The sequence below is a fragment of the Falco punctatus genome, assembly GCF_963210335.1.
Source record: "Falco punctatus genome assembly, chromosome: 5".
Taxonomy (NCBI): Eukaryota; Metazoa; Chordata; class Aves; order Falconiformes; family Falconidae; genus Falco; species Falco punctatus.
The window spans coordinates 7,300,227-7,324,790 of NC_137584.1; the positions used below are offsets into that span (position 1 = coordinate 7,300,227).

Genomic DNA, 24,564 nt, shown 5'->3' on the forward strand with positions numbered 1-24,564 from the left:
AAAATTCCTAAAGCAACGTGACTCTCACAACAAACACAACTGACAGACCCTAGCTGGAGAGCACATGCAAGCACAGACTGCAATTGTTCTGTGGTTATTTGAGAGACAGTGGTCAGGGAAACAGGGGTCATTAATTTCTCTGTGTATTTTAAACATTTCCAGAGATGTGCTAAAATGTATTAAAAGCACAGCAGCAGACATCTAAGGCTGAAACATTAGAAAAGCTTTAGAAGGGGAATTCTGCGCGAGAGCAGAAGGGATGGTTTGGGTTTGACCTTTGCATCAGGGAAGGCAACGCGCTTTAACCCTTTCCATCTTGCTTTTCCAAAGGATCAGCTGGGCGACTTCTGGAGGAGCGCATCCCTCAGGAACCTGAGGAAGAGCTCTTGGCTGCAGGTGGCAACAGCGCTGGCCCCACGGGCTGCGTGAACAGGGCCACAGGTGGTCCCCTGCACGGGCCCGGCGCCACCGAACGGGGACACGAGCTGCACTCGGCCTGCGCGCCCCCGCCTCGCCCCGGGGCTCCGGCGCGGCGCAACAAGGCGGGCACGGGAGACCAGGGAGCCGCAAGCTCGGCACCGACGGCGGGGAGGAGGCCACGGCCGCGGCCCCATCTCTGCCCCGCCGCCGCCAGCCCGGGGGCAGGCGGCCAGGGGGCCCCAAGCCCGTCCCCGTCCCTGCGGGGCCGGCACCCGTCTCCCCCCGCTCACAGCCCCCGCTCGCCGCAGGCAGGTGCGCCGGCAGGACTCGGCCAGGGGCTGCCGCGTTATCCTGGCGTGACCCCTCACGGTGCGAGCGCCGAGCGGCGCGGCCCGGCCCGGCCCCGCTCACGCGCGCCCGTCTCCGCCGCTGCCGCCGCCCAGCAGGCGGCGCCGTTCCGCACGCCCGGCAAGCGACGCCGCGGCACGTCACCGCGCGGCGACTTCCGCCTCCAGCCGCGCGGGCCGCGCCGGGCCCAGGCGACTTCAGCCGCCGTAGCCATGGCGGCGGGCGCGCTGCTCGCCCGTCACGTGGCCTCCACGCGCGGCGGCGCGGGGCGGGGGCGGCGCCCAGCCGGCGGATGTGGCGGCACCACGTGACGCGGCACCCCGCGGGCAGTTTTGGCGGGCGCGGCGGCGGCTGCGGGGGTTCCCTGGGCAAGCGCGCCGCCTGCGGGGAGGGCCGCGGCCGGGGGGCGGCCGGGTGCGCTCCCGGCGCCCCGAGGCAGGGCAGCGGGCGGGCCGCCCGCCCTCAGCGCAGCGCTCGGCTCTCAGCCGCTCTCCGGAGCGCGCCCCCGGCCCGCGGAGCCCAGCCCTGCCCGCCGGCCCGGCCTGGCTGTGCCTCGTCGGGGGCGGCTCTCCTCCCGTCCGGCCGCTCGCCTCCGACCCCCGCGCTGCCGGGGGCCGTCGCGGCCTGTCGCCAGCGGTCGCTGGGCCCGGGGCGGGAGGGGAGGGGCTGGCGGTGGGGGGAGCACGGCCCCCCGGCCCGGGCCTTGCCTGTGCTTCAGGGCAAGCCGGAGGAGGAGGCGGCACAGGTCACGGCTGGGCCTAACGCCGGGATGATTAAAAGATTACGTGAAAGGTGTTAGGCTCTGTAAGCTTTCCTTCATCCCTGCAGTCTAGCCATACCTTCCCAAAACCTGCTTTCTGCGCTGTCTTACAGCATCTATCCCAGCAAGTGACTGCTTTGGTTTATGTGCAGCCATTTGTGAGCCTCCAGTGCTAAAGGTATGGCTGTAAAGTATATTTGCTAAGGGTGATGTTTGTAATCTTCTGGTATGGAAATTGTCTGGCATATTTGTTGCCCTTTGGAAAAATAAAGTTTTATATTGTTTTATAAAAGCTGTAACTGGAAGCTAGAAGTACAGATAATGTCAGAAGAATCAGTTTGTTTTTTCTGGTAGAGGCTGGAATTATGTATTCTCCACTTGCTGAAGTGGTTGGCACAGCTCGTAAACTGTTAGAGCATCTAATGTTTGACATCTAGTGTTCTTTGATGTAAAAGTATAAAAGGATACTGGATTATGCGTGTCATGAGAGGTAACATTCTTAATCTTCTTACCATGTTTTTGGAGTTATTGTCCAAGAGCTTACATAAGGATATCTTACTCAACTCAGTCTGGGCAGTCTGCTATAATTTCTTTTTTTTTTTTTTTTTTTGACTTCCAAAGCCAAAGAGTCGGGTGGTCTATGGATGAATAAGGAGTGAAAGCAGGAAGTAGTTGTCACAACTTGCCTGTCAAAATCAATTTACTAGGTAGGTAACAGTCCTGTGTACTGTGAGGGCTTCATATTGGGAGAAGTTTTATTTAATGGTAAAAGCATTTCTGCAAATGTTTAGCCCTTTTATATTTACATACCAGTTCTCAGCCTGGAAGATGCTAGGGTAGTTTAATGCTGCTCTACATATGCAGTTTTGGAAGTAGCATATGTCTTGAGCAGTGTGATATACAAAGGCTTTGTTGCATTTTGAGTGTGGGGTATATTTTATACCTGAGAAGTTCACACACATGTTAGGGAGTGGGAGAGGGCAAGTGCCATTGGGTTTCTGTCTCAGGGCAGACCAAACCTAATGTCATCCTGTAATCTTAAAGACTTTCATGTATTTATTGTTTACTGAGTCCTAAGCACAGCAGAGGTGATGAAACAACTTATAATGCCAAATGTCTCCCGTTTTGGGGAAGAAACACAGAAAGGAATAAAAGCTCTTAAAATGGCTGAGAAGTATTACTGCAGTGGATTCTTGTTTGATCATTGACAAAATGCTTAATTGTGGGTAACTGAGAGCTGTCTTTTGGAAAAAATTTGAAGAGAATAATATTTTATTTATCCCTGAAAGTTTTTAAATGCTGAAACTGTTACTTTGGCAATGAGTATTTTGATGATAAGAAATCTGGGTAATCCAGGTATGTTTGCATGGATTGTCTTCATTCTGTAAGTAATTTAGATTAAAGGTGGGAGGAATGAAATCTGGCATCTCTCAAAGTTTGGATTATTTTTGCTTATAGCTCTCTATGAAAGCAGCAAATCGCTAGGTTACCTCTACTTTCAGAATGCTTTTAATTAACTTTATTTTTATTTTAAATCTTAGTCTTTAAACTCAGTTGTTTGGAAGGTAACACCCATCTGGAGATTATGGCTCATCGATTTTCAAAAGAAGAGTTAGATGAGCAGTTTGAAGAGTTTCTGAAAGAGGTATGTTTCAGACCAAGGTCGAGTCCCTTTATTAAAATACAGGGGGGGAATTAAGCATGGAAGAACATGAAATGGAAGATGCAGCTGTGCTTTTATCACATTCACATAGCTGTCTTATGTGTGGGTCTTTGCAAGGTTTTAACTTCTTTGCTATACTTAATTCCTACTAATCTGCTCTATTGAAGTCAAGAGAACAATTTTGTGATCAAATATTTTGTCACTGCTAGCTTATATCTTCAGAAAGAGCACTTGCTTCTTGTCTTTGTTTCAGTTTGTGTGTGTTATTTAGTAGCAAAAGCTTCAAATTGATATATAATTGAAAATGAGATTAAAATTTTTTCCTGTATGTAGACACAAGTTACATTATAAGAATTCTCTTATTTTTCTGTGTAATATCTAATTTGACTGAATTCTATTTAAAAATTCTTGTATTAATCCTAACAAAATGATGTATGTTGTAGTGATTACAAAATTTTTATTTGATTCCTTTTTATTCCTCGGGGTGCTTGATGATTTTGAGTACTGGCAAAATCATGCAAGTCTGTGGGTAACGACTTAAGCTAACAATTATTGGATGTGGTCAAAATGCCCTAACTTGGTATGTTTTTGTCACTGCATGTAGACCTGTAATTTCAAAATTTACCCTCTGGTCTGTCAGACACACAGTGTAGTAACCCTAAGATATAAATACTGCATACATAAGACCTTTAATAGGTTATATGACTGTATATAAGTGTAGCTAATGATGGCCGAGGATATTCTTGGGATCTGTTATATGTAATATATGCTTAAAGTTTTTTTTAATGTAGAGATTGTGCTACAGTTTACTTACAAAAAATGTAGGTGCTCAATTCTATAAAAATTGCCATTTGTACTATCTGGTAAAGATCTGTAGTAACCAGAGGCTTCTTTGTAAAGAAGATTTAGCTTCCCCAGGTGAGTCTGTTACGCTGCCTCGACTGTGCAGCTTGTGTGTTATTTTTACAGATGGAGAATAAATGTAACTTCACAGAGCAATACTAAATTGAGAGTACAGAAAACTGAAATGCCATCTGAAAGTTAAGATTCACAGATAACTTAAAGGTAGATTTTGGCCTTTAATTTGATGATGTACTTGAGTTAGCATTCTTGAATTACGGAAATTGTTAATGTTAGTAAAAATAGAAAATTGGGCTCTGCATTTCTGTCAAATTCTTTACTTTCTATTGTTATGAAGGGAGTTGCTCTGGGGAAGAAGAGGAAGAGGTTTATTATTTTATTTATTTTGTGAATCTTGTCAAAATTCCGCATATGGTTGCTTCTAGTATTTTGTTCCTCATTGGACATGCTGTTCTTACTCCTCAGCTATTGCCCATGTTGAGAATGTTTGAGTTAGGAGGAAAAAAAATAAGAAAATAGCTGTATTGAATTATTATAAGTGGTATTTGGCACGTTCCAGATAATGTAACTTCTAACAACTCATGTCTTCCATGTTTTTTATAATTTCAAACTGAAACTTTTGGAAAGTTTTAAGCTTTCTTAGATGCATATACTGCCAATCTAGTCATTAAAAATATGCGTTCTTTTATGTTTTGCTAGCTAGATACAGACCCAAGTAACAATGACATTATATACTTTCTATTACTTTATATGTGTGCATCTTCTGTTATGTCCCTCCCTTTATTTTTGTTGTTCATTAAAGGTGTGCACCCTTATAATGTTTGAAAAATGAGAAACTGTTGTGCTCCGTTCTTTGAAATAACTGTGTAGGTGATGTTTGTGTTGAGAGTATAACAGTGGGGGTGGGTGGGGGAATAGCAAAAAATTCATTAGTTTGAGAAGACAATATTGCTTAAGAAAATCTTTCAAAGAAGAAATGGAACAGGATGGTTAAATAACTCAGTTAGTGAAACTGCCTTTGGGGCAGCGTATCTATGTTTGCGATTAAAACATATAAAGTTGAAAGATTGTATATACAGTTGGATGATGCAGGTCTAATATGAGGATTAAACCAAAGTATTTTGGCATATGTGCTAAACTTTAAAAGCTATCAGCAAAGAGGATTTTCTAGGCTTTTATCATACAGAAGGAAACACATTTGTGTAATAACAATTACTGCACATAGGATAGGTCTTTTAATGATTCCCTCTGCCTGGTCAGGCTTATTCCCAATGCTTGCCAGAACTGCCTGTTGTCCTCCATGATTATTCTCTTCCTCCTCCATTGTCTCTGTGTCTGTGATCTTTCTGCTCCCCACCACCAGTATCTTGCTTTAGTATGCTTCCCTTATTGTCACTTTAATTTCCCTTAAGCATCATCTGTTATATTGGTATAGCTCCTAGGTTTTCAGAGTAGTGGCTGTAAAACTCCACTGCAGTGTGAGGAGCTCTTTCTAATACTCAGCGCTTCAATTAGTTGGTTTTTTAAATGACACTTCAAGCAAAGCAAAGTTACGAAAAAGCCATTGTCTGCTTCTGGTCTTCTAGGTTGACTTTTATTCTACTTGTTCATGGACAGCTGAGAGGGAAGGCTTTCAAAAGGAAAGGCTATACCATATTTATTAGAAAATCTGTATAATGGTACCTGGAAGAATAACACTACACCTTAAACCACATTTGAAAAACGTTGTAAATTTTTATTAAAAGATAAAATGTATTAAAATGCTATTTCGTACTGAAAATGTAATCTGGATTAGGCTTTACTTACTGAAAAATACTTGTTTCATGAAACAATTACAATGACTAGTCATGAAAGTCCTTAGTGTTTTAGATCCAATCCTCTATTACTTATCTACTTTAAGTTCTTTCATGTCTATAGGAGGTGGTAAGCTGATTATATGCCATGCAGTTGTCTCAGTTCTTAAAACTGACTTTTTTGACTTTTATTTAAGTTGAGATTAAACAACTGATGCTTTTTTTATTATTATTATTTTGGTTTGGGGTTTTTTTGTGTCTTTTCCTGAGAGGCTGACAGGCTGTTTTGTAAAAGGAAGAAATCAGTGCTACTTCCTGGTACTAAAAAGACATTACAGGTCCAAAAAGTTGATAGATGTCTATTTACCTTTTTTCCAAAGGAAGAAAAAACCTGTAAGTTTCACTTTTGAGACAACTGACATGTTGGGAAAAATGCACTAATATTTTTATGTCAGCATTTCTTTCCCAGCTGCTGCAACTTTACTGTCTGCAGTTGACAAGATGGCTGAACGTAGAAGGTTTCCAGAGAACAACCTGTGGGAGTTGCAGTTTCTTTAGTTACAATACTCTAAGGAGTACGAGCATCACTGAAGTTCTGCTTGCAGAGTAGAGGATACTGTTAGTCATAAAAGAAACAGCAAGCGATAACAGAGCTTGCATCAAGCCTGTCAGTACTTGTAGCTAGCAGGAGGCAGCCCAACCTTCAGGGACAATGGCACTAGTACTTGTGTTGTAAGGAAGTTGTTATTTATAGGACATTTATTATGAATGTAAAGCGGTTTTGTTCTGTGTCACTGAGCCAACTTAAAGAAATTGCGATACATCCTGTTGCCTAGCAGCTTCATAATTCATTAAAAATTGTGTCATATTGAAGTGCAAGGCACAGAGCACTTAAACATTCTTTCTGAGACTGACAGGCATTTAGTTTTCTCAAGTGAAACTGTAAGCTCTAAAGTTGTTGTTGGTCAGAGATACTTGTAAGAATATTTTTTTTTTTCTTAAATGGTCGTTTTGGATAATTGGCATTTGATTTATGGATGTTCTTGTTAGGCCTGTATAAATTAAAGTGTTAGATATATAGTAAAGGTAGGCTTTTATGGTGGTGCTTTTTATGCAATAGGAATCAGGTAGTAGACTGCAAAGGCTTGTTTTAATATAACATCCTCTTGTGTTTTACATATTAAATACCCACAGTCCTGTTGTCTCTAGTATTCTGTTAATACTATCACATTTTCTTATTTGTGTCTATTATAAAAGTGAAGCTTTTGAAATTGTCCCATATGATGTGTTTTGTATGTGAATTCTTTGTTTCTTACGCTTTATGTTTTTTGCTAACTGTTCACTGTGTTCTTTGGGACACTTTGGGACAATTGGTTTCAGCAATTATGGCTAAAAGATAAAAGTATGCCACTACCCTTAACCCAGTGTTTACTGAGTTCAAGCACAAAGAATACGTAGTACATGATGTTGCAGTGCACTAGGTTAATGAATATATTTCCTTGTTCAGTGTCTGGACAGCTAATTGTGGCTTTGAGCCTGCTGTAAGCCAGAAAGAGCTTTATTAAAGGAAAACAGCAGAGATTTGTTTGTTTTTTAAAAAAGCTGCATCACTTCAAAAAAAGGTTGTTGTCTTATGAAGTATCTTTAGGTCTTTTCCTTCCTGTTACTCTTCAGTAACTTCAATTCATAGAATGTTCATATTCGTAGACTACTTTTCCTCCGTTGATTTAAGCCATCAGTCAAAATTGGCATGGATGACTAACACACAGAAGCTTAATGCACAGAGTTGGGTAGGAATGGCTCTGACATTTCTACTAATTTCCATAAACGCAAAGTATAAAATTAATTTCTAAAGTCTGATTTCCTGGGAGCTAGAATGTTGCTTGTGAAGGTTTATTTTTAGAATTTTAATAATGTTGTTCATGTACAAAGCAAGGCCAAGGCTAAACTTTCTGTTGTACTTCATTATCTTCAGGGATGTAGTTGGGATTTTGGTTCTTACATGTTGTAGCTAATTGAAAAAGGATTGATTATGCTGTTCCTTTGTACATATACTCGAATAAGTAGTTAACTTTTAACATACCCAAATTCTGGCAGTGGGGTTATTATATTATGCCACATTAATATAGTTATTGTTTCTTAGTCAACTTTGACATGCATGTACAAAAAAGGCAGGCAGTGGGGAGTGAAGAAAGGCATCTGAACTCAGAAGTCTAGAACTGAGTGGCTGAAAGACAGTTGAACAATGCGAATATGTAAAAGCTGTCTTTAATCTTGTATGCAATTGACTCAGTCTCTTTCAGATGATTCACTTGGAAATTCGAAGAAAAAATCCAGCGTTCTTGAGACATTGGGACAGCCCAGGAAAAAAGAAACGAAGAAAAAGAATTCGGTGCCATGGTGGATATCCGAGGAAGATTCAGACGATGGTGGTAAAATAATGCAGTTTTGCAATTTTTTGGCCACAGGGGGTCAGGCTAGTACTTTCTTAGACTTCATACAGGCCTGGTTTCAGGTTAAGTTGGTGCCACTCAAGTCTAGAAGATTACAATGCGAGTTTGTAAAGCATTAAAACCCAAATGTAATTGTTGGTTTGTTTTTTTTTAAAGGATCATACTCAAGCTGTAAGCAAGCTCTCTGCTGCTTTTTCTGTAGCTTTCAAGTTATTAAAACTTGTGAAGAGTAAACACGTCATTAATAGGAAGATAATTAGAAAATCAAAACTATGAATTCTGCTGAAATATTTGTGGGTGTGTTTTGTTACCAGCATGTTCCTTACACTGACCTTTTATAGATTTCTTTTTTCAAAACTGGAGAGGAAAAAGATCCATTTGTGTAATCTTACACAAATTAAGTATTTGTAATAGGTTAGGGAAACGCATAAAAAGTTTTCAACAGCAGCTGATTCAAAGATGTGTGTCTGTCAATATTCTCAACATTTCCCTTGGCAAGAACTCAAGGGGAAAAGGACTGTGATTACATGATTGCTAGGTCAGTATTGACTTAGTCACATAGTTCTGAAAGAAAATACATTATTGTTTGTAAGGTTTCCACCCCTAGTTTTCCATGTCTTCGTTGCTTTCTTATTGAGTAGTAAAGCCTATGAGTAGTTTCCACAGAGTGATTGCCTCTTGTGCTTATAGTAATTGGTGAAGTCTTATTTTCATGATTTGTATAATTTATAACTGAAGCTTAACAGAAGGTTCCAGAATCAGTTTTTCATTTGTCAGAGTTAAGATACTGCTGGTAATCTCCAGTTTTAAGCGTAGCTCTGTCCTGTCAATGTTGTCATAGTTAGGAGTCAAATCTTAGTCCGCATTTGTGCCATTTAGGCATAACCCTAACAGGTGTTGTCTGGGCTGCTTATCTGTCTCTAACCTTTTAAGATGTTGTTGGAAAACTCAAATGGATATGAGAGAGTTCCTATCATGTAGTTATGAGATACTACGATTTCCTTACAGCTTTTCAAAAACTGAAAGGACAGAATGTTCTTGCTGGGCAAAGTGCGAGAATTAAGCTGTTAGCATGACCTCATTTTTCTACATAATATCAAAGTTTTCAGGTGTCTTCAGAAGTTACGCATTCTTCCATGGTTTTTCTGAGATGCTTGAGGCAACCCATAAAGCACTTTGATGCTTCTCATGCTGCTTAAACCAGAACACACTGGAATAGGTACTTAAAAGACAGGGTGATTACAAATTTTAGAGGACAATGCTTGTGTGGGTTAAGTACAATGCAGAGCAGAATTAGAAGAAATAATGGGATTATATCAAGTTGTTCCAATTCTATCACTTTTATTTTTTCAATTAAAAATATCTTATCAGCTGTGTAATTTAACTAGAAGTAAAGCTATTAGGACTAAAACATGCTTGATCTGCAGTTTATTGACGTATAAAATAAAAAGAGTTCTGGTAAACTTCTTAAGGTCTCAAAAAACACTTCTCCTTTTAATAGGAAAACATTCCAAAGGTGAGCCTACCCAGTTTTGCTGCTATGGAATACATTTACTTGGAAAAGAAGCTAACCTGTTCATATTCTAGATGAAGGGGCTGGATTTTTTGGAGGAAGTTGAAAGTAATCTGTGTGTAATGCTTTTTGAATCAAAGCAAAGGTCCAATGTGTCTTGGCAGTTGGACATAATAAAACTCAGAATACAAGAACGTGGGGCAGATATGCTAGATCTGTGTGCTGAATTCTTCCCCATGCACCATTTTTGCCAGTCAGATTGTTAGGATCTGTACCTCTGTTACCAGTCTCTGCATAGAATTCTGTGCTTGTGTGACATACACAGTAAGCCATATCCCACCAAGCCACATGCCACCTAGGAACAAGTATTGCCAAGCAGAGGGGCCTTTAAATTTTACTAGAGGGCTTTCCAGGCTCTGTCTTGGCAAGAAGAGGACAGCTGGGTGGTGTGAAGCAGAGCTCCTGGTTGTATCATCCCATCAGGAAAGGGCTGTATTTGTCACACCGGACACTTAGAAACGGTAGCAGCTGTATTAACGTATGCTGTGATAGATGAGGAGCTGCCTAGCACAGAAGTAATCTGTGTTATGATGAATGCCATTCTGCTAACTAGTTGTAGGGCAATTAACTTCAAGTCAGAAAACAGTCATTGGCAGAGGCCAGCTTGGCCACCTTCAGTATAAACTTGAGTTTTCCTCTGCGGTTGTGAAAGTAGATAACTTTTATGTGGCTATAACTGAGAATGATGAATCCCACGCATAAAGGGTACACCCTACAAACTATGCTATGATTTTGGTTCATGTAGATACGCTTGCAATATTTTAAAATGACAGGTCAGGTGACCTTAAGGAGCTTGGTATGGATAGGCTTCTAGAACTGCTCCTTTTTTCCTCTCTGTGTGTCTGTTTGTCTTGCATGCTTCCAAGTACTATGTCAAATACAATCTAATGTTTTCCAAGAGATGTATGTTGTGTAGTACGTCGTTCACATGTATTAATAGTGGATAAAGGCACAGAAGCATTGCAATATTAGTTACTGCACAGGGTGACTAAGAAGATTATTTAGATTTGTAGCTTTTTGTAATGTTATTAAATGTGCCCTAAATAGTAAAATAATTGTCCTGCAGGAAAAAAATAATATTGCTGTGATGATAATAAAGAAATCAGCTGAATTTAATTTCTGAGAAGTGTAATGCTGACATGCTTTGTAATTTTATGGAGATCCTTGTATATTCTTCTAGGCTTGAACCTTCATGTTGGTTGGAGTTAGAACTTCATTAACAGGCTGTCAGCTAATAAAATTATTATTTTTGAAGTGTTTTGTCATCATGGACCGGATTTATGTAAATGTGTAAGTCTTACCTCCACCCACAGTGAAGCACTGCATTACAAATTTGTGTTCCGTATATATGAATTGATGTGTTTGGTGGCACTGTATAGAGATATTGTTATATTAACAAAGTATGAAGTCTGGGTTATCAGCTTGAGTAATGCACCAAGCTGATAAATTGTTTCTGATTTGAGGTTTTAATTTTTAGTTACTTCATTATCTATCTATACCATGCTTTCTCGGAAAGGCACAAAGAGAGATGACTGGAAGACTAAATACATGCTATGCATTTTTTTGTTGTTGTTGTCTGATTGTTTTTTCCAAGGCATCTTGTTACAGAAGTGCCAGGAAATAAGTAGAGATTTAAACCAATATCTGATTTTCACTTGGTTTTGTAGATTACTGGTAAGCAGCATAGACTATTTCTGTTTATTGGGCTGAGAAGTATAAAGTATATTTTAAAATATCTCAGCTTGTTATTCTAGGCACGTTGGAACTCCTTGTGCTTCAGCTTTAAACTGAAATGTGCAAATATGATTCAAGATACTGTCTTCCATATTTGACAGGTTAAAGACCTACCTCTAATGTCCTTTCTATTTGCTTTTGTCATTTGAATGCTGAAAAGAAATTGGATAATAAGAATTCCTGTCTTGTCTTTCTTGCCTGTCTTTGCTGTTTGTCTTACTCTTCAAGATTTTCAAACAAGATTTGTTAAACTGAGAAAAGAGAAGACACTGATGGAAAGCCATGCTGAAATAGTGGAAAATAGTGAACAAAAGAGTCCCTATTCAGATTCACAGTCTGGTATTTGATTAAATATGTCTTGTTATATTTATTCAATATCAGCTTTGTATCACTAGTGCGTTTTCTATAGAAAATCCTTTGCAAATTGTCCATTTGACCATAGCGCTGTCACTGAAAGCAAGCTGCCACTTACTTCATTTGTCATTTCCAGAAGAAAATAACAACTGTGTGAGCTTCTGCTCAGTTGTCATTAATCACTACATATCTGATGTGGGACAGACAGTATTGAATGTAAGCCGTGGGGGAGAATAACTCTGAAGATCTGAACAAGTCAGAATGTTTAGTAAACAGAAAATCTCTTACACTTTTCTATTTCATACTCAAGAAATATTAATATTCACTGTTCTACTTTTTTTATTGATGTGATTCTTTTCCCTCAGCTGACCAGTAGGCTGTCTGGTACAGGCTGCTCCTGGAACAGAAAAGATACAGTTGGTGTAATAATGACAAACAAAGTTTAATCGACAAGATTATTTTAGTCAGTGTAACTTCAGATTCAACCTTTTATGTGAAGTCACTTTTTATGCTATCTGAAGAGGTACTCTGGAGCTTAATTAAGAATTATAAACATAGATCATGAAATACTTTTGTGTACAGAACAATAACAATTACCTTGTATCTACTAGTTGACATGTGGCTTTGGTGTTAAATTCAAGCAGATCAATAATATTTTGGAGAGCAATGACAAAGAAATATTTGGCACCTGGTCTTTAGGTCACGTTGGTTTCTGCTATGTAGCCTGTAGAGCATTTCTCTGTGTTAACTTTCTAGAGCATATATGCTGCCCTGTTTTCATAAGCCTCCTTTGCATAGAAATAGCTATAAAGCATCTTGGTCTGGGAGATAAACACTAATACTGAATCTGTTTCTCGAATTAGGCTTAATATTTGAACTAGGAGCAATAGGAGGGCTTCGGTAGTTATTTCAAATTACTGTTTTAAAAGGCAAACACAAAAAAAAGGTGTTTGCATTAGTTATAACAGAAGGCATGCTGTCAACAGTTTTAGTTTCCCAGTAAATGTGGAAGAATATAAATCCAGAGAAGTGATGTCTCACTAGTGGACTTGGATGTCAGTTGAGGGAATAAAGGACCCAGGCGTTGTATTGGAATGGATATCTCATCACATATCCTCATAGTCCTGTTTCTGGATAGCAGAAGTATTTGGCCCGATCCCCTAGATTACTCTTGCTCTCTCTTGTGTCAAGGTAAATTCAGAAGACCTGTAACTAAGAGTTTTCTCTGAATTAGCCAGTTTAGAAGCACCTTCCACCCTGGACAATTTGAACAAGGAAAAGTCTTAACAAGTGCATCTGGCTAGCTTAAGGGGTGTAAAGTGTGCAATGTGACTATCACGTAAGTACCATGAGAGAGCACAGTTTTCAGCATAGGTACTATTACTTAATTCTACTAATGTGAATGGAAGGTGTTTGGTTGTATTTGCTGCTAAGCGAGTCCTCACAAGGGTCTGAGCGAAGAACATGCAGTTCTTGTACCTGACAGTGATAAATTCACACTTATGTACCTATCTAGATTGGTTCAAAGAAAAGTAGAAAAACATAATCTTTCAAAACTTGTAGTACAAAACTTCTCATATTGTTTAAGTAGTTTTACTAGTTTTCTTTGATTTCAGGTATTATATTGAGCCACTAGAGCCGTGTATTTGAATGCTAGGTACATGTAGAGTAAGAAGGAATTTGTCTTTTTTTAAAAAATAAGGGGGGGAAAGAGTTTTATTCTCAGAAGTTAATACTTGTAACTCTAGTTGTAGATTGAATTATCTATAATTTTCTAGCTATAAGAAACTGAACTGCATTACTTTTTCAGAAGTATCAGTCTGAATTCTCACATCTTGTTTTCCTCTTTATTCCCTGTCTGTTTTGTGTAAAAACTTATAAATGTTTGTGTACACTTAAAAGTAGTTCCCCCTAAACCTTCTTCCAGTGCATCTTGCAGCAAGGCTTTATCTAAATTCAAAATGCTGGAAAAATTTCATAAGGACAAGAAAGATTCATATTTAAACAAAGAAGAAGGAAGCCTCACTTCTGACAGTCCAGGCAGTTCTGAGGGTAACAAATTTACTGTATTTTGTATGATGTTAGAAAGGTAAAATGGCTCAATTCTAACAGTCCTGGACAGATTAAGGAGAAAAGAAGTTACTTTTTTAAATAGATATTTATCCTTGTAGGTTTGAGTACTTTGTATTTATGTTTTTAAACTTTTTCCTGCAAGTGTGGTAGTTAGAAATGTTTTTCTAAGTGAAACTCAGGCTCTTACTTAAATTAATTTTGAGTGGCAGAACTTCAAAAAAGAATATTATATATCGTTAGCCTTATAAAATATTGCATATGAAGATACAGGAGTTCAAGAAGACTGCTACTTCAAGAAATTTGTATGAAAAGTAACACCACACCACACTCCCCCATGCCCCCCAAATAAATCACTTCTGCAAGCCCCACACAAATCAGTAGGACTGTTCAAACAACCAAAAAACACACTGAAAAGAGACTTTGAAGTCCATCCAAGTGGATATTTTTTCCAAGTTTGATAGGTTTCTCAGAGTTCAGATTGTGTAGGGTGAGTAAAAAAGACATTCTTGCCTTCATTAGCAATGGTAGTATCCCCTGTAATCTGGGGTGTGTGGCTGGGAATTGGGAGTGGCAGAACTGCAAAACTCAATGACTGCAAAACGGTATTTGACTTTCAGATTATTATGGGACATGCTTTTTAAAAAAAAGCTCTGGTCTGGTTTGACAAACTTAACAAAAACTTAGAAAATATTAGAAAGCTTGCATAAATCCCATGAAGCCTTCAAGATCAATGCAAGTCTGTTCAGAAAGTTCATTGAGCTTGAGATGATTTAAATAAAGCAACTCAGGAAAACATTTTTCTCAAAAAATTTGTTCTGTTAAATGTTCTAATTGTCTTTTTACTCAAATTCCCATCTCCTTTGTTAAATATCTTACATAGGAGGGCAGTGACAGTTTATCTTTGATTATGATAACATATTGCCGTTGAAAAATAGGGTGTGGGAGGTCTGGTGAGATTATGGCTAATCTAAAGCTTTGGCGGGAAAAAAAAATAATTGTGACCCAACTGCAAACAGAGTCCTGTTGGCTGTCTTGGTAACTAGGATAGGGTGCCATCTGGGTAAATTAAATTAACTGCATTAAGTTACCAGAGAAATGGACTATTCATATTTGTTCACTCCTGTTTAGTGTTTTGAGCTTTCCATTTTATACTTTTCAATGCAGTAGCAAAATATATTTATTCAGGTGTTAACTTTGTATACGTGTGGAGCTTGACCTTTAGTTGATGTCTCTGACATTTATTCCTCGCATGTAAGGCAAGTCAGTCAGATCTCTGTATTGAGGATGGAGTTCAAGTTAGATACAGGAGTGTGGAAGTAATTTCCAAGATGTAGGGTGCTTAGCCTCCCGATAAAATGTGCAAGGGGACTTTTGCCCCACGTTACATTTGCCCCATGATGAACTTTAGGTTTGTATGTTCTACTTCTTAACAGGGAGTCTCTTATAATCAGAATGCACATGCTAAGGGCTGCCTGTAGGGAAGGAGAAGGTGTTCAGGCCCTTACTTTCTGCACCCTGCCTCACCCTGGGTACATTTTCAGTACTGAAAGGAGAAGATTCTCCATTGTCATGCTATAGGCAAGTATGGCTTTTCTTAGAAAGGGCTTGCTTGGACCTGTGTAGAGGACAGAGTAACAGAGCTGAAGCACTTGCTTAGCACATGGAAGACTGGTTTAGTGTTCTTGGTCTGAAGGGTTGTTGATGTACGCATCTCCTGCAGTCTGCTGCCAGCAGGAAATGAGTGTTGTCAGTGCTTCACCCCTCCCGCTATGTGCGGTACAAGGGCACAGCTACAGTCTAAACATCATTTGGCCAGACAGAACAAAAAATTCTGCGTTTATTTTACCAACTGGAGATTCATGTTGGAAAAGACAGGCATGGTTTCTGTTCCCTTCTGTGAGAACTGTTAAATCATTTCATATGTCATTGGATTAAATGCATTAGCAGCTTTTCTCCTAGCCCTTCTCCTAAGAGAACCTCTAAAGAATCTAAATATAAATGTGTGTGATTTAGGGGCAAGAAGGGACTTGGCACTGCTTTTTAACTAGTAATGTCCTGCAATATTTGGGTTTTAGTTTTCCATGAGGAAGTCAATAAGGCAGCATTCTATCCAAGAGCAGAAGTCACACAAAGTTGGGTAAGGTGATGCTGAACCCTCACAACAATGAAATGGCAGTAAGGAGAGCAACCACATGTTGTAGTTGCATAAACATACAGAATGGAAGAACTGGGTGTTCATCAATGGCATTTAAGTAACTTTGGTTACTGGTTTTTTCCTTAAAGCATTTAATTTGCAACAAATGAAATGTAGCTGGCTAAACTGATGGCTACTATTTTCAGAAATTTGCCGTGCTTTCTCTGGGGGTGGTAGATCAAACAATACGAACAAACTTTTAACAAAGAAGTGTTCTGTATATGGTTTTGTCTGCGTGATTGTTTTCTGTAAGTAATGTGACAGTAAGTCAGTTTTTACAAGCCTATTTAACTAATTAAACAAGATCTACGTAACTCATAATAGAAATGGAAGTTAAATGAATGTGATTTGTGAGACCGTATCTTTGCTGTTGCAATATGAGATCAAAATTGGTGGTTGTGGAAGATGACTGGAAGACTGAAATATCGTACAAACAGCTTTTAGATGATAGTCAAGCATATTGCAACTTTTTTCCTAGGAATGTTTGGAGCCAATGGAAGCTTTGTCAAGATACGGAACACTTCACAGCCTATGGGAGAAAGTAATGAGAATATGCATGTGGGAAAGATGCAGCTTCAGGAGAGTAATGGGGTTGCTGTATCCTTAAGTAGAGACAGCGTGGAGACAAATGGTGAGAACAGAGAGCACAACCATTTCATGAATTTAGCTAGAGCTAAATAAATTACTATTACAAGCAGTTTACCTTAATTCATTGCAAATCGGGATTCTTCACTTCTGTCAGTTGCATCTCGTGAACTGAAAGCTCCTAGTACTAGTTTGTGATGAAATGATACTATTAATACGTTACGAGTCTGTAGTTGTTGTTACTTATTATGACTATTCTACATGGACATACAGCACAGACACAGTTAGTTTAATCTTTGTTTTGAAATTTAGATTCAGTTTTAGCTTCTGGGCCTAATCACAGTATCATGGGAGTTGGATTGGATACCTTGGAAGAACAAAAAGAAAAAGAGATCTTCTTTGCCAAACTTGAACAAGAAGCTTCCTCTACTATTGATTATTCAAGACTAAATAAAGAGCTGGATTCCAATGATTCTGTCATACTAGCACCATTTGTACGGTAATTTAGAGGGAAGAAAAGTTGTGGACTGTTAGTGGTAATGGGCACGTGATGGGTGTATGATTTCAGTCAGGATTCTGTTTGTTGTGGTTTGGGTTTTTATGAAGGCAAGGACAGAAACGAGCTTATTAAATGAAAGTAAGATGAGAACATGACTTTGTTTTAAGTGGACATAGCTACATAGTCTTGTGCATAGCTTAATAGTAACGAGGATTTAACATTCTTAATTGTAAGGTGGAACTAAATAAAGAGTTAACAACTGATACAGATCAGGAAAGATTCCATGTCCCCTTAGACATGGTGTTACAAATGAATCTAGAGGAGAGATACAAAATTTTCATAGACTAGGGCAATCCATTTCTAATTAGTTATGTGAAAATAGGTTCAAACATGTATGAGAGAAATGGGTGAAGGGGGATTTCAGGCTGCTGCTGCTAAATATGCTGAGTGCAAAGGAAAATTCCAATATGAAAACAGTTGGAGGGTCAGAATTCTGGAGAGTTTTCTGTAAGGACAAAACTTTACAAGAAAAGGGGAAAGCGATTTGTTTGTGTGTGTTTTGTTTTGTTTTTTTTTGTTAACACAGAATGAGAAGGTCGGAAGACAAAGTAGACCTGATGCTAAAAATCTGTTCGAGAAACTAATGTAGATATTTGAGGGAATGCAGAAAGGGAGTGATTTAAGAGTTAGATTGAGACTTTTAACTATGAACAGTTGTAAACTTAAATCTTTAATAATTGCTAACATTTATCTGCCTTTCTTACCTATGATTTGATACGATGGATAGATTCAGGTTTTTAATTCTATTGCTAATTGTAAGAAGTATTGAAGTTTGGAGTTAGGAAAAAGTATGTTTGTTTGCTGTCCAAGAAGAGATTAAAATTTTCATTTTGTTTCTCAGAAATGAACAAACTGGAAAACGAGCAGAGGAGCCCGCACATGAGGAGGAATCTGGTAATACCATCTTTCTAAATTGTTAATTTGAAAATTCTTACCTTTCTTGGTTTGTTGTGGTGGTTTGTTTTTTGTTTTTTAATTGCCGTATGTACACTAAGAAGTGCAAGAACTTCATTAAGAAGATTAATAGAAATGGAAGTGTGGATTAGTGCTCCAGTTCAAATGCACAGTCTTCAGAAGATGTCATAGCAGGGTGTCAGAGGATGGCGCAGGATCTTCATGTTTGTAGTGGGATGTAATTTAAAGGTCTGGAAGTAGGAAACTGTACTACAGTCTCATAGTTTCTTCTAGACTATGTGTTGCCTTTGGAGCTAGTCAGAAAACTTGACTTTTTTAAGTTTCCGATTCATAAGATGGTCCAGCATCCTCACTGAACCTTTTTGTTTTGAGTAATATGTAAACCAGTTGACTTCTGCTCCCTTATCACCACTGTTGTGGGTAAAGCTTTTTTTATCTGAAAAAAATATTTTATCTGTAGTTCTTACATCAAGCCTTTTAGGCTGCCTTTGCATTATGACTGTGCAGCTGTTATTCAGAGGGCTTTATTGTTTGCTTTTAGTTTTGTGCCCTTTTTTAAAAAAAGTGGATTTCTAATCTAGTGTGATATAAAAGACAAACAGGAAAAACAGAAAAACCTGAAACCCAACTATCAATCAAAAAATGAAGAAAAAATTACCCTAACAGTGAAATGTGTTAATGTTTGAGTTACTCCAGTGTCTTAACTATCATCTGTATTTTTGTACCATCTTTTCATGCCTGAGTTTAACCTCTGTAATCTGCAATATTACTCTTACTTGATTTTTTTCCCCAAAAATTTCCATGCTGCACTCCTTTCATCTTCCTTTCACTTTGTCATTTCTCTTTATTTCACTCTTCATTGCTAGCATATGGTAAAGAGTGTATTCCTGTAATTTAATCAACAGATTGTATTTTCAAATTTATATATTTAGCTGAACTTTCGAGCTGTCCTGTTGTCAGTCTGGAATTTCCCAGACATAAAGAGGCCGTATTGTAAACCTTATCCCAGGAAATCTTTTCTCCTTTTTTCTCCTTGAAAGCTTGATTACTCTGTAGACTGCAACAGATCACAATAGTTGCAGCAGAGATGCTATAATTTTTTAGCTTTTTTCCTAAGTAAAGGGTTGAAAATGCCTAATTGTTATGGTCAGGTTTATGAAATTGACACTTCTGATTTTTAGGAAACCTGTTTCTGTGGAATACCTGGAAATAACCAAGCTCTGTGTTGCGCGTGTTTTGGTTTAGTCTTGGTCAAACTGCTATTTCATCAAATAGCAAATGAAATAACATCTAATACATGTTCAGGAATAGTATAAGCACTCTGTGTGTCTTAAGTCAGAATGAGAAAGCTTTTTTCAGCTGATCTCACTTCTCATGGTCCAAACCCAAAGAGAATGCTGAAATAGTGACTTCTTTTCATAGAGTAGTTTTTACATATGAGTTAAACCGTGTGTCAGTTGTATTGGTGACAAAATACAGAGAGGACACTATGTAAACCAGTATTTTGCAATTCTTCTACATTTAAGCGTTACAAGTGATGCAGACGTTGAAGCCTCTCACCACAGGAGCTGAGTGGGGGAGATGTGGCAATAGGGAATCAGAACTTGTGGAAGGATCTAGGTAACTGAAGAAAAAACATACGGCTTGCTTGTAAAATTCATTCTTTTTGACACACTTGTGCTTTTAAATAATGCTTACTCTTGAAAGTAGCCGTTGGGCCCCCAGAGCAGGTCAGAGGAAGCAGAATTACAGGTTGTGAGCCTAAAAACTGCTGGAGCTGTCAAAGCGGATATGCAGAGTACTTTGCCTACTAGGGGGGAATTAACACCATTTCCCCCCTCAGTGACAGAAAATTATTTAATTCAAGTATGCCTGGAGGAGACAGAGGTAAAGTATAATTGATCATAAGAAAAACTTCATTTGAATTTAGAGATAATAAGTGTGACTTTGACTGTAGTTTTATTACAACACCCAGTCTTGAAACCTTTCTGTTGCTTTTGTGAAAGGAGTAATAGTGGCAGTACCTGTTCTTAGACAATAGATTGGGCAAAAGGAAGTGGCTTTCCCTTACTGCTTTGTCTTCCTTGAATATTCGTTGTATTTGATGTTTATTTTACTGTTCAGGCAGCTACAGTGAAGACTTTGAAGAAGAAACAGATGCTAATCCTGCCTTTAAAACTGAAGGAAGTCAGATGAACGAGAACATCATGTCAGGATTTGATTTAAGTCCCCAAGAACAGGTATACCTTACCAAATGTTTATATTACTTGCATGATTTGTAAAAACTGCAATATATAACTGCAGATACAGTAAAACTTTATATTATATGTACTGTCTTAAAGAATATAGTCGTCCTGCAACTGGATTGTTCTATTAAGGATACACGCTTTCCTATGATAAATCACTGAAAGGATTAAGTTCTTCACAGGGTTTCGTGTTTACTCCTCCTTCGAATTAAGAGCTGTGGATGAGCTCAGGTTGGAGCCTCAGCTTCAGAATACATACTGATTAATATCTTTGATGGAACTATTAAGGTGGTGTCTTCACCAGCAAGTGACACAGACTGAGGGAAGTAGTTCTGTGAAACAGTTTGCACAGAGGACCCAAAATCTACACTGTCTGAACTTTGAGGGTATTTACTGTCAACTAGCTTAGTCAGATTTTTTGATGTGGAGCACGTGTTCTGATTTGGTGTTTTATATGAAAGGATTCCGTAGAGCAACCCTGTGTTCATTGGTAATGGGTAACTGGGTTTTTTTGATTCTTTTTAAGTAAATTTATTAAAGTAATATTTCTAATAAATGTTTGAAAAAGACAAATAGAATGGAAGTGTAATGTGCTTACTGCTACATTATTTTCTTTTCTCCAATTGTGATTTAAGAGAACCAGGAAGGTGCAAAAATATTATTCCATTTATGCGGAGTAGCATTTACTTCCTAGTCACTTGTGAGTGGAGAGTACAGAATGCTGAGGACTTTCTGGCATCCTAAGGAGAGATTTAGAGAAGTGCATATTCTTGAAGCATGAAGAATTGTTAATTCTAACTTCCAAGAACCATTCTTAGGTTTTAGGCCAACTTTTAAAGTTCACCCAGATTTTTTTTCCTGTGAAATTCAAGCAGTAATATTGTTTTCTCTTTATTTTTGTTAGAAAGAAGCAAATGCTGGCATGCTGGCTAAAGGTAAAATATACTTTGATTAGTAGGAGAATATTAAATGTAACTCTGAAACTTGCTTACCTGATTTTTACTATTTTGATATTTTTGACCTGGTTTTATTATGTTCTGCTGAAAGCGTGGACGACTGAAATGGTTAAAAGTTAATTTACATATTAGCACTACAAAGTGATCATCAGTGTAATTCTTTATTTTACTACCTCTAGTCAGTACTCAGATTTTGATGCTTGCAATCAGAGTTTACAGTTTTTACCTTTAATGGTGTTAGAATATATAGCTTTTTTTGCATGTTTAGGACATCAAGATAAGCTTTGGTGTACTTCTAATTCTAGTGTACCCCGTATAAATAAGAGAATTGTGTTTTCTTTAATACCTATCTTCTTGGGTTTAGTTGTATTACTTGATTCACAAGATTCAACTACAGAAGTTCAAAAGGCTGTTGGAACATCAGACGTAGCTCTAGTTGAACATCATCTGCCTGAAGAATTCAGTAGAATTGAAATGAATGAAGCAGGTAAGTGTTGGGTTTTTTTAAAAAAATAAACAAACCAAAAAGCAACAACAACAACAAAAAACCACAACAAAACACAACCCCCAGAATCTTTCTTTAGTAGAATTAGGTGGCTTTGATGTCTGTCTTGATTTGTTCGTAGGTTATCAGTGAATATGAAGGCCTTGGCTTTTAGTAACAGATTGTGAAAGGAGGAGGAAATATTTCAGAAAAAAGTCATGTTTCTGCTAAAAAGACACCTTTTTATGCTTGTTTTTGTAAAGGTGCTTTTGATGTTGCAGTTTGATTTTTAAATACTGTCTCCTTTTGTTACTCGTTGTAGCCAAAATTCTTCTGTGACAGCACTGAACACAGTTAAAACATACATTCTTTTATCAAACTTACTACAACAGTGTATGCTACTTATATCTAGAGTATGGCTCTGATGGCATCTGTTAAAATAGTTATATATGCTGTTAGTGTTAGTACTGATAAAATATTAAGGTGGGCAAGGGGGGTGGAGAGGTGTGCAAACTGTAGATGAGACTATTTAGTATGTACTAATGAACTTGGCAACTATTTATTTTTATTGTAAAATTGAGATTTTTAAGGTTGTTTTTTTTTCATAACTGAAATCACTGTTCTCACCACATGACAGACCAAGCTAGTAACTGAAACACGGGCTCCATTGGGATGTTGCCCAAAATAGATAATCCTGTAGTGTCTCTTACGAGCTTGCATTTTTCACAGGCACTTCCTATGGACAAACCACCAGTGACATCGAAGCATTACACCAAGCATACCAATATATTGATCAGTCTTTGGGTGACACCGATGAGCAAAAACTGCACGATTCTGCAATGGCAGTCTCAGAATGCTTAGTGCAAGGTGTTTCACAAAATAATGACATCTGTTCAAAAAACATGTCAACTATTGAATCAGGTAAATACTAAAGGCAGGCATGTATTGTACAAGCATGTAAAATGAGTGAAGTAGTAATATGTTTAATACTTCATTTATGAAACATTTTAAAATGTTGTCCTTTTTAAAAATACTTTTTTTCTAAGGTTCTGTTTTGTTTTATTTTGCACTAATTAGATTTACCTACTGTCGAAGAATTGATGAAACCAATTAAAGGACATTCATGTAATGTCAGAGGGTTTGATGTGGAGCCTGAAAGGTACTTATTTCAGAATGCATTGTAAAAATTGCTCTAATTTAAGTCCAATAATTATTTGTGAGAAACAACTTACTAAATAACTCATCACTCCTTTTCCTTAATTAAATACTGAAATTTCTTTGTCTTGCACCGGCATTATGGCATTTGCAGTGAGTTTGTACAATGCAGGCATTTGTAAAATGAAGATACAGAGCTAATTGGTTTAGACCAAGGATTCCCAAACTTGGAGTGAGAAGCGTTGATGTTGATGTTTGTCAATCATTTGGAGCAGCGTTCCTTGCTCACAGCTACCGCAGGATCTCTTCTTTCCCAGTCTTCTGCTGTTTCCCTTCCCCCGTACATGGATTTCAGCCTACGTCCTATCCTAACTCTCCAGCCTCTGTAATCTAAGATCAAATCCTCTTATTCTGCTTACTCTTGTGATTTTTACTAACCTGCGCTCCATACCTCTTTCTGAGTTGCTCCAGCTGTCGTGTCTAGAGCAGAAAACATAGGCCCTGGAACTGTCAGAAATAGATTATGATTAGCAAATGAGTTTTGGGAGCTTATAGTGTACCTACACTCAGCGGAAATTACCATTCGTTGTTTTATTAGCATTAATTGCATGCTGCAGATGTTCATCTTGTAGCTGAGTTCGGTACCTCCACAAAAACAGTCACTACTGGGAAATAGCTTTTTGTTCCGCAGTGTGGGTGTGAATCTGTTTACACCTGCAGGGTTGCTCTTAAGAGGCCTAGTGGCGCTTTCAAATTCAAGCAGTCTTTACAGCTGATACCTAAAGGAGTATCACTTTTCCAGAGCGATAGAAAAGCAAAGGGCAAAAGTCTTGTTATGTATGATTTTATTCCTTTCTCTTGTAGTCCTGTGAAACTGTTAAGCAGTGCAGCAAATGACCTTGTCAGCCACTCGCCCTTTGAAGAGCACCAGGATAATACAGTTTGGGAAACAAACTTACTTGAAAACAGAGAAGAGGGCATCTTTCTGCAGACAGGTGTGAATGATGATAACTTTCAGAGGGTGGCTGAGAAAGAAATTCAGACCAGTGAAGTACGGCCTGATGCACTAAGAGAAAAAATAGTACGAGACTTTTTGCTTTCAGAAGGCAGCAAAACTAAACAAGTAAGTAATATAATAAAAATCTGATTGATATGGAAATATATTTAAAATGTGTATGTTTTTACACTGTCTTTCATTTGATTATGCTGTGATGTTTAGAAATTGAGGCTGTTTTTGTTTTTCTTGAAACTCTCACGTTACCATTGCTGCTGTTAAAGGTCAGGCAAATCCACAGGACTTTGGGACCAGTGGGATTCTTCCTATCCCAGCCCAGTATGTGCAAGACAGCTGCAGTTCCATGTCCCCAGCTCGAGCTAGTAGTGGGTCTAGGCGCATGTTCCTATTGAGGGAACACACATAGGCTCAGAACAGAGAGCA

General features: G+C 38.5%; 1 protein-coding gene across 9 annotated transcripts in view; it reads left to right on the top strand.

The window, feature by feature from the left end:
* The first annotated feature begins 1,154 nt into the window (after positions 1 to 1,154).
* CEP162 (centrosomal protein 162) overlaps positions 1,155 to 24,564 on the top strand; it is a 46,979-nt gene continuing 23,569 nt past the window's right edge. Inside the window, exons 1-15 of one of the 9 annotated variants that reach the window (XM_080389448.1) lie at positions 1,155 to 1,706; positions 2,150 to 2,235; positions 3,070 to 3,173; positions 8,139 to 8,277; positions 11,834 to 11,944; positions 13,862 to 14,011; positions 16,705 to 16,857; positions 17,124 to 17,310; positions 18,212 to 18,264; positions 20,410 to 20,525; positions 21,436 to 21,466; positions 21,852 to 21,974; positions 22,701 to 22,892; positions 23,049 to 23,130; positions 23,991 to 24,249. In XM_080389448.1, the coding sequence (XP_080245574.1) occupies positions 3,114 to 3,173; positions 8,139 to 8,277; positions 11,834 to 11,944; positions 13,862 to 14,011; positions 16,705 to 16,857; positions 17,124 to 17,310; positions 18,212 to 18,264; positions 20,410 to 20,525; positions 21,436 to 21,466; positions 21,852 to 21,974; positions 22,701 to 22,892; positions 23,049 to 23,130; positions 23,991 to 24,249 (1,656 nt within the window). In that variant the 5' untranslated portion in view covers positions 1,155 to 1,706; positions 2,150 to 2,235; positions 3,070 to 3,113. Of the gene's footprint in view, positions 1,707 to 2,149; positions 2,236 to 3,069; positions 3,174 to 8,138; positions 8,278 to 11,648; positions 11,707 to 11,833; positions 11,945 to 13,861; positions 14,012 to 16,704; positions 16,858 to 17,123; positions 17,311 to 18,211; positions 18,265 to 20,409; positions 20,526 to 21,435; positions 21,467 to 21,851; positions 21,975 to 22,700; positions 22,893 to 23,048; positions 23,131 to 23,990; positions 24,250 to 24,564 lie in introns of those variants that run through there. The other 8 variants (XM_080389450.1, XM_080389449.1, XM_080389451.1 and 5 more) reach the window with 8 other exon arrangements.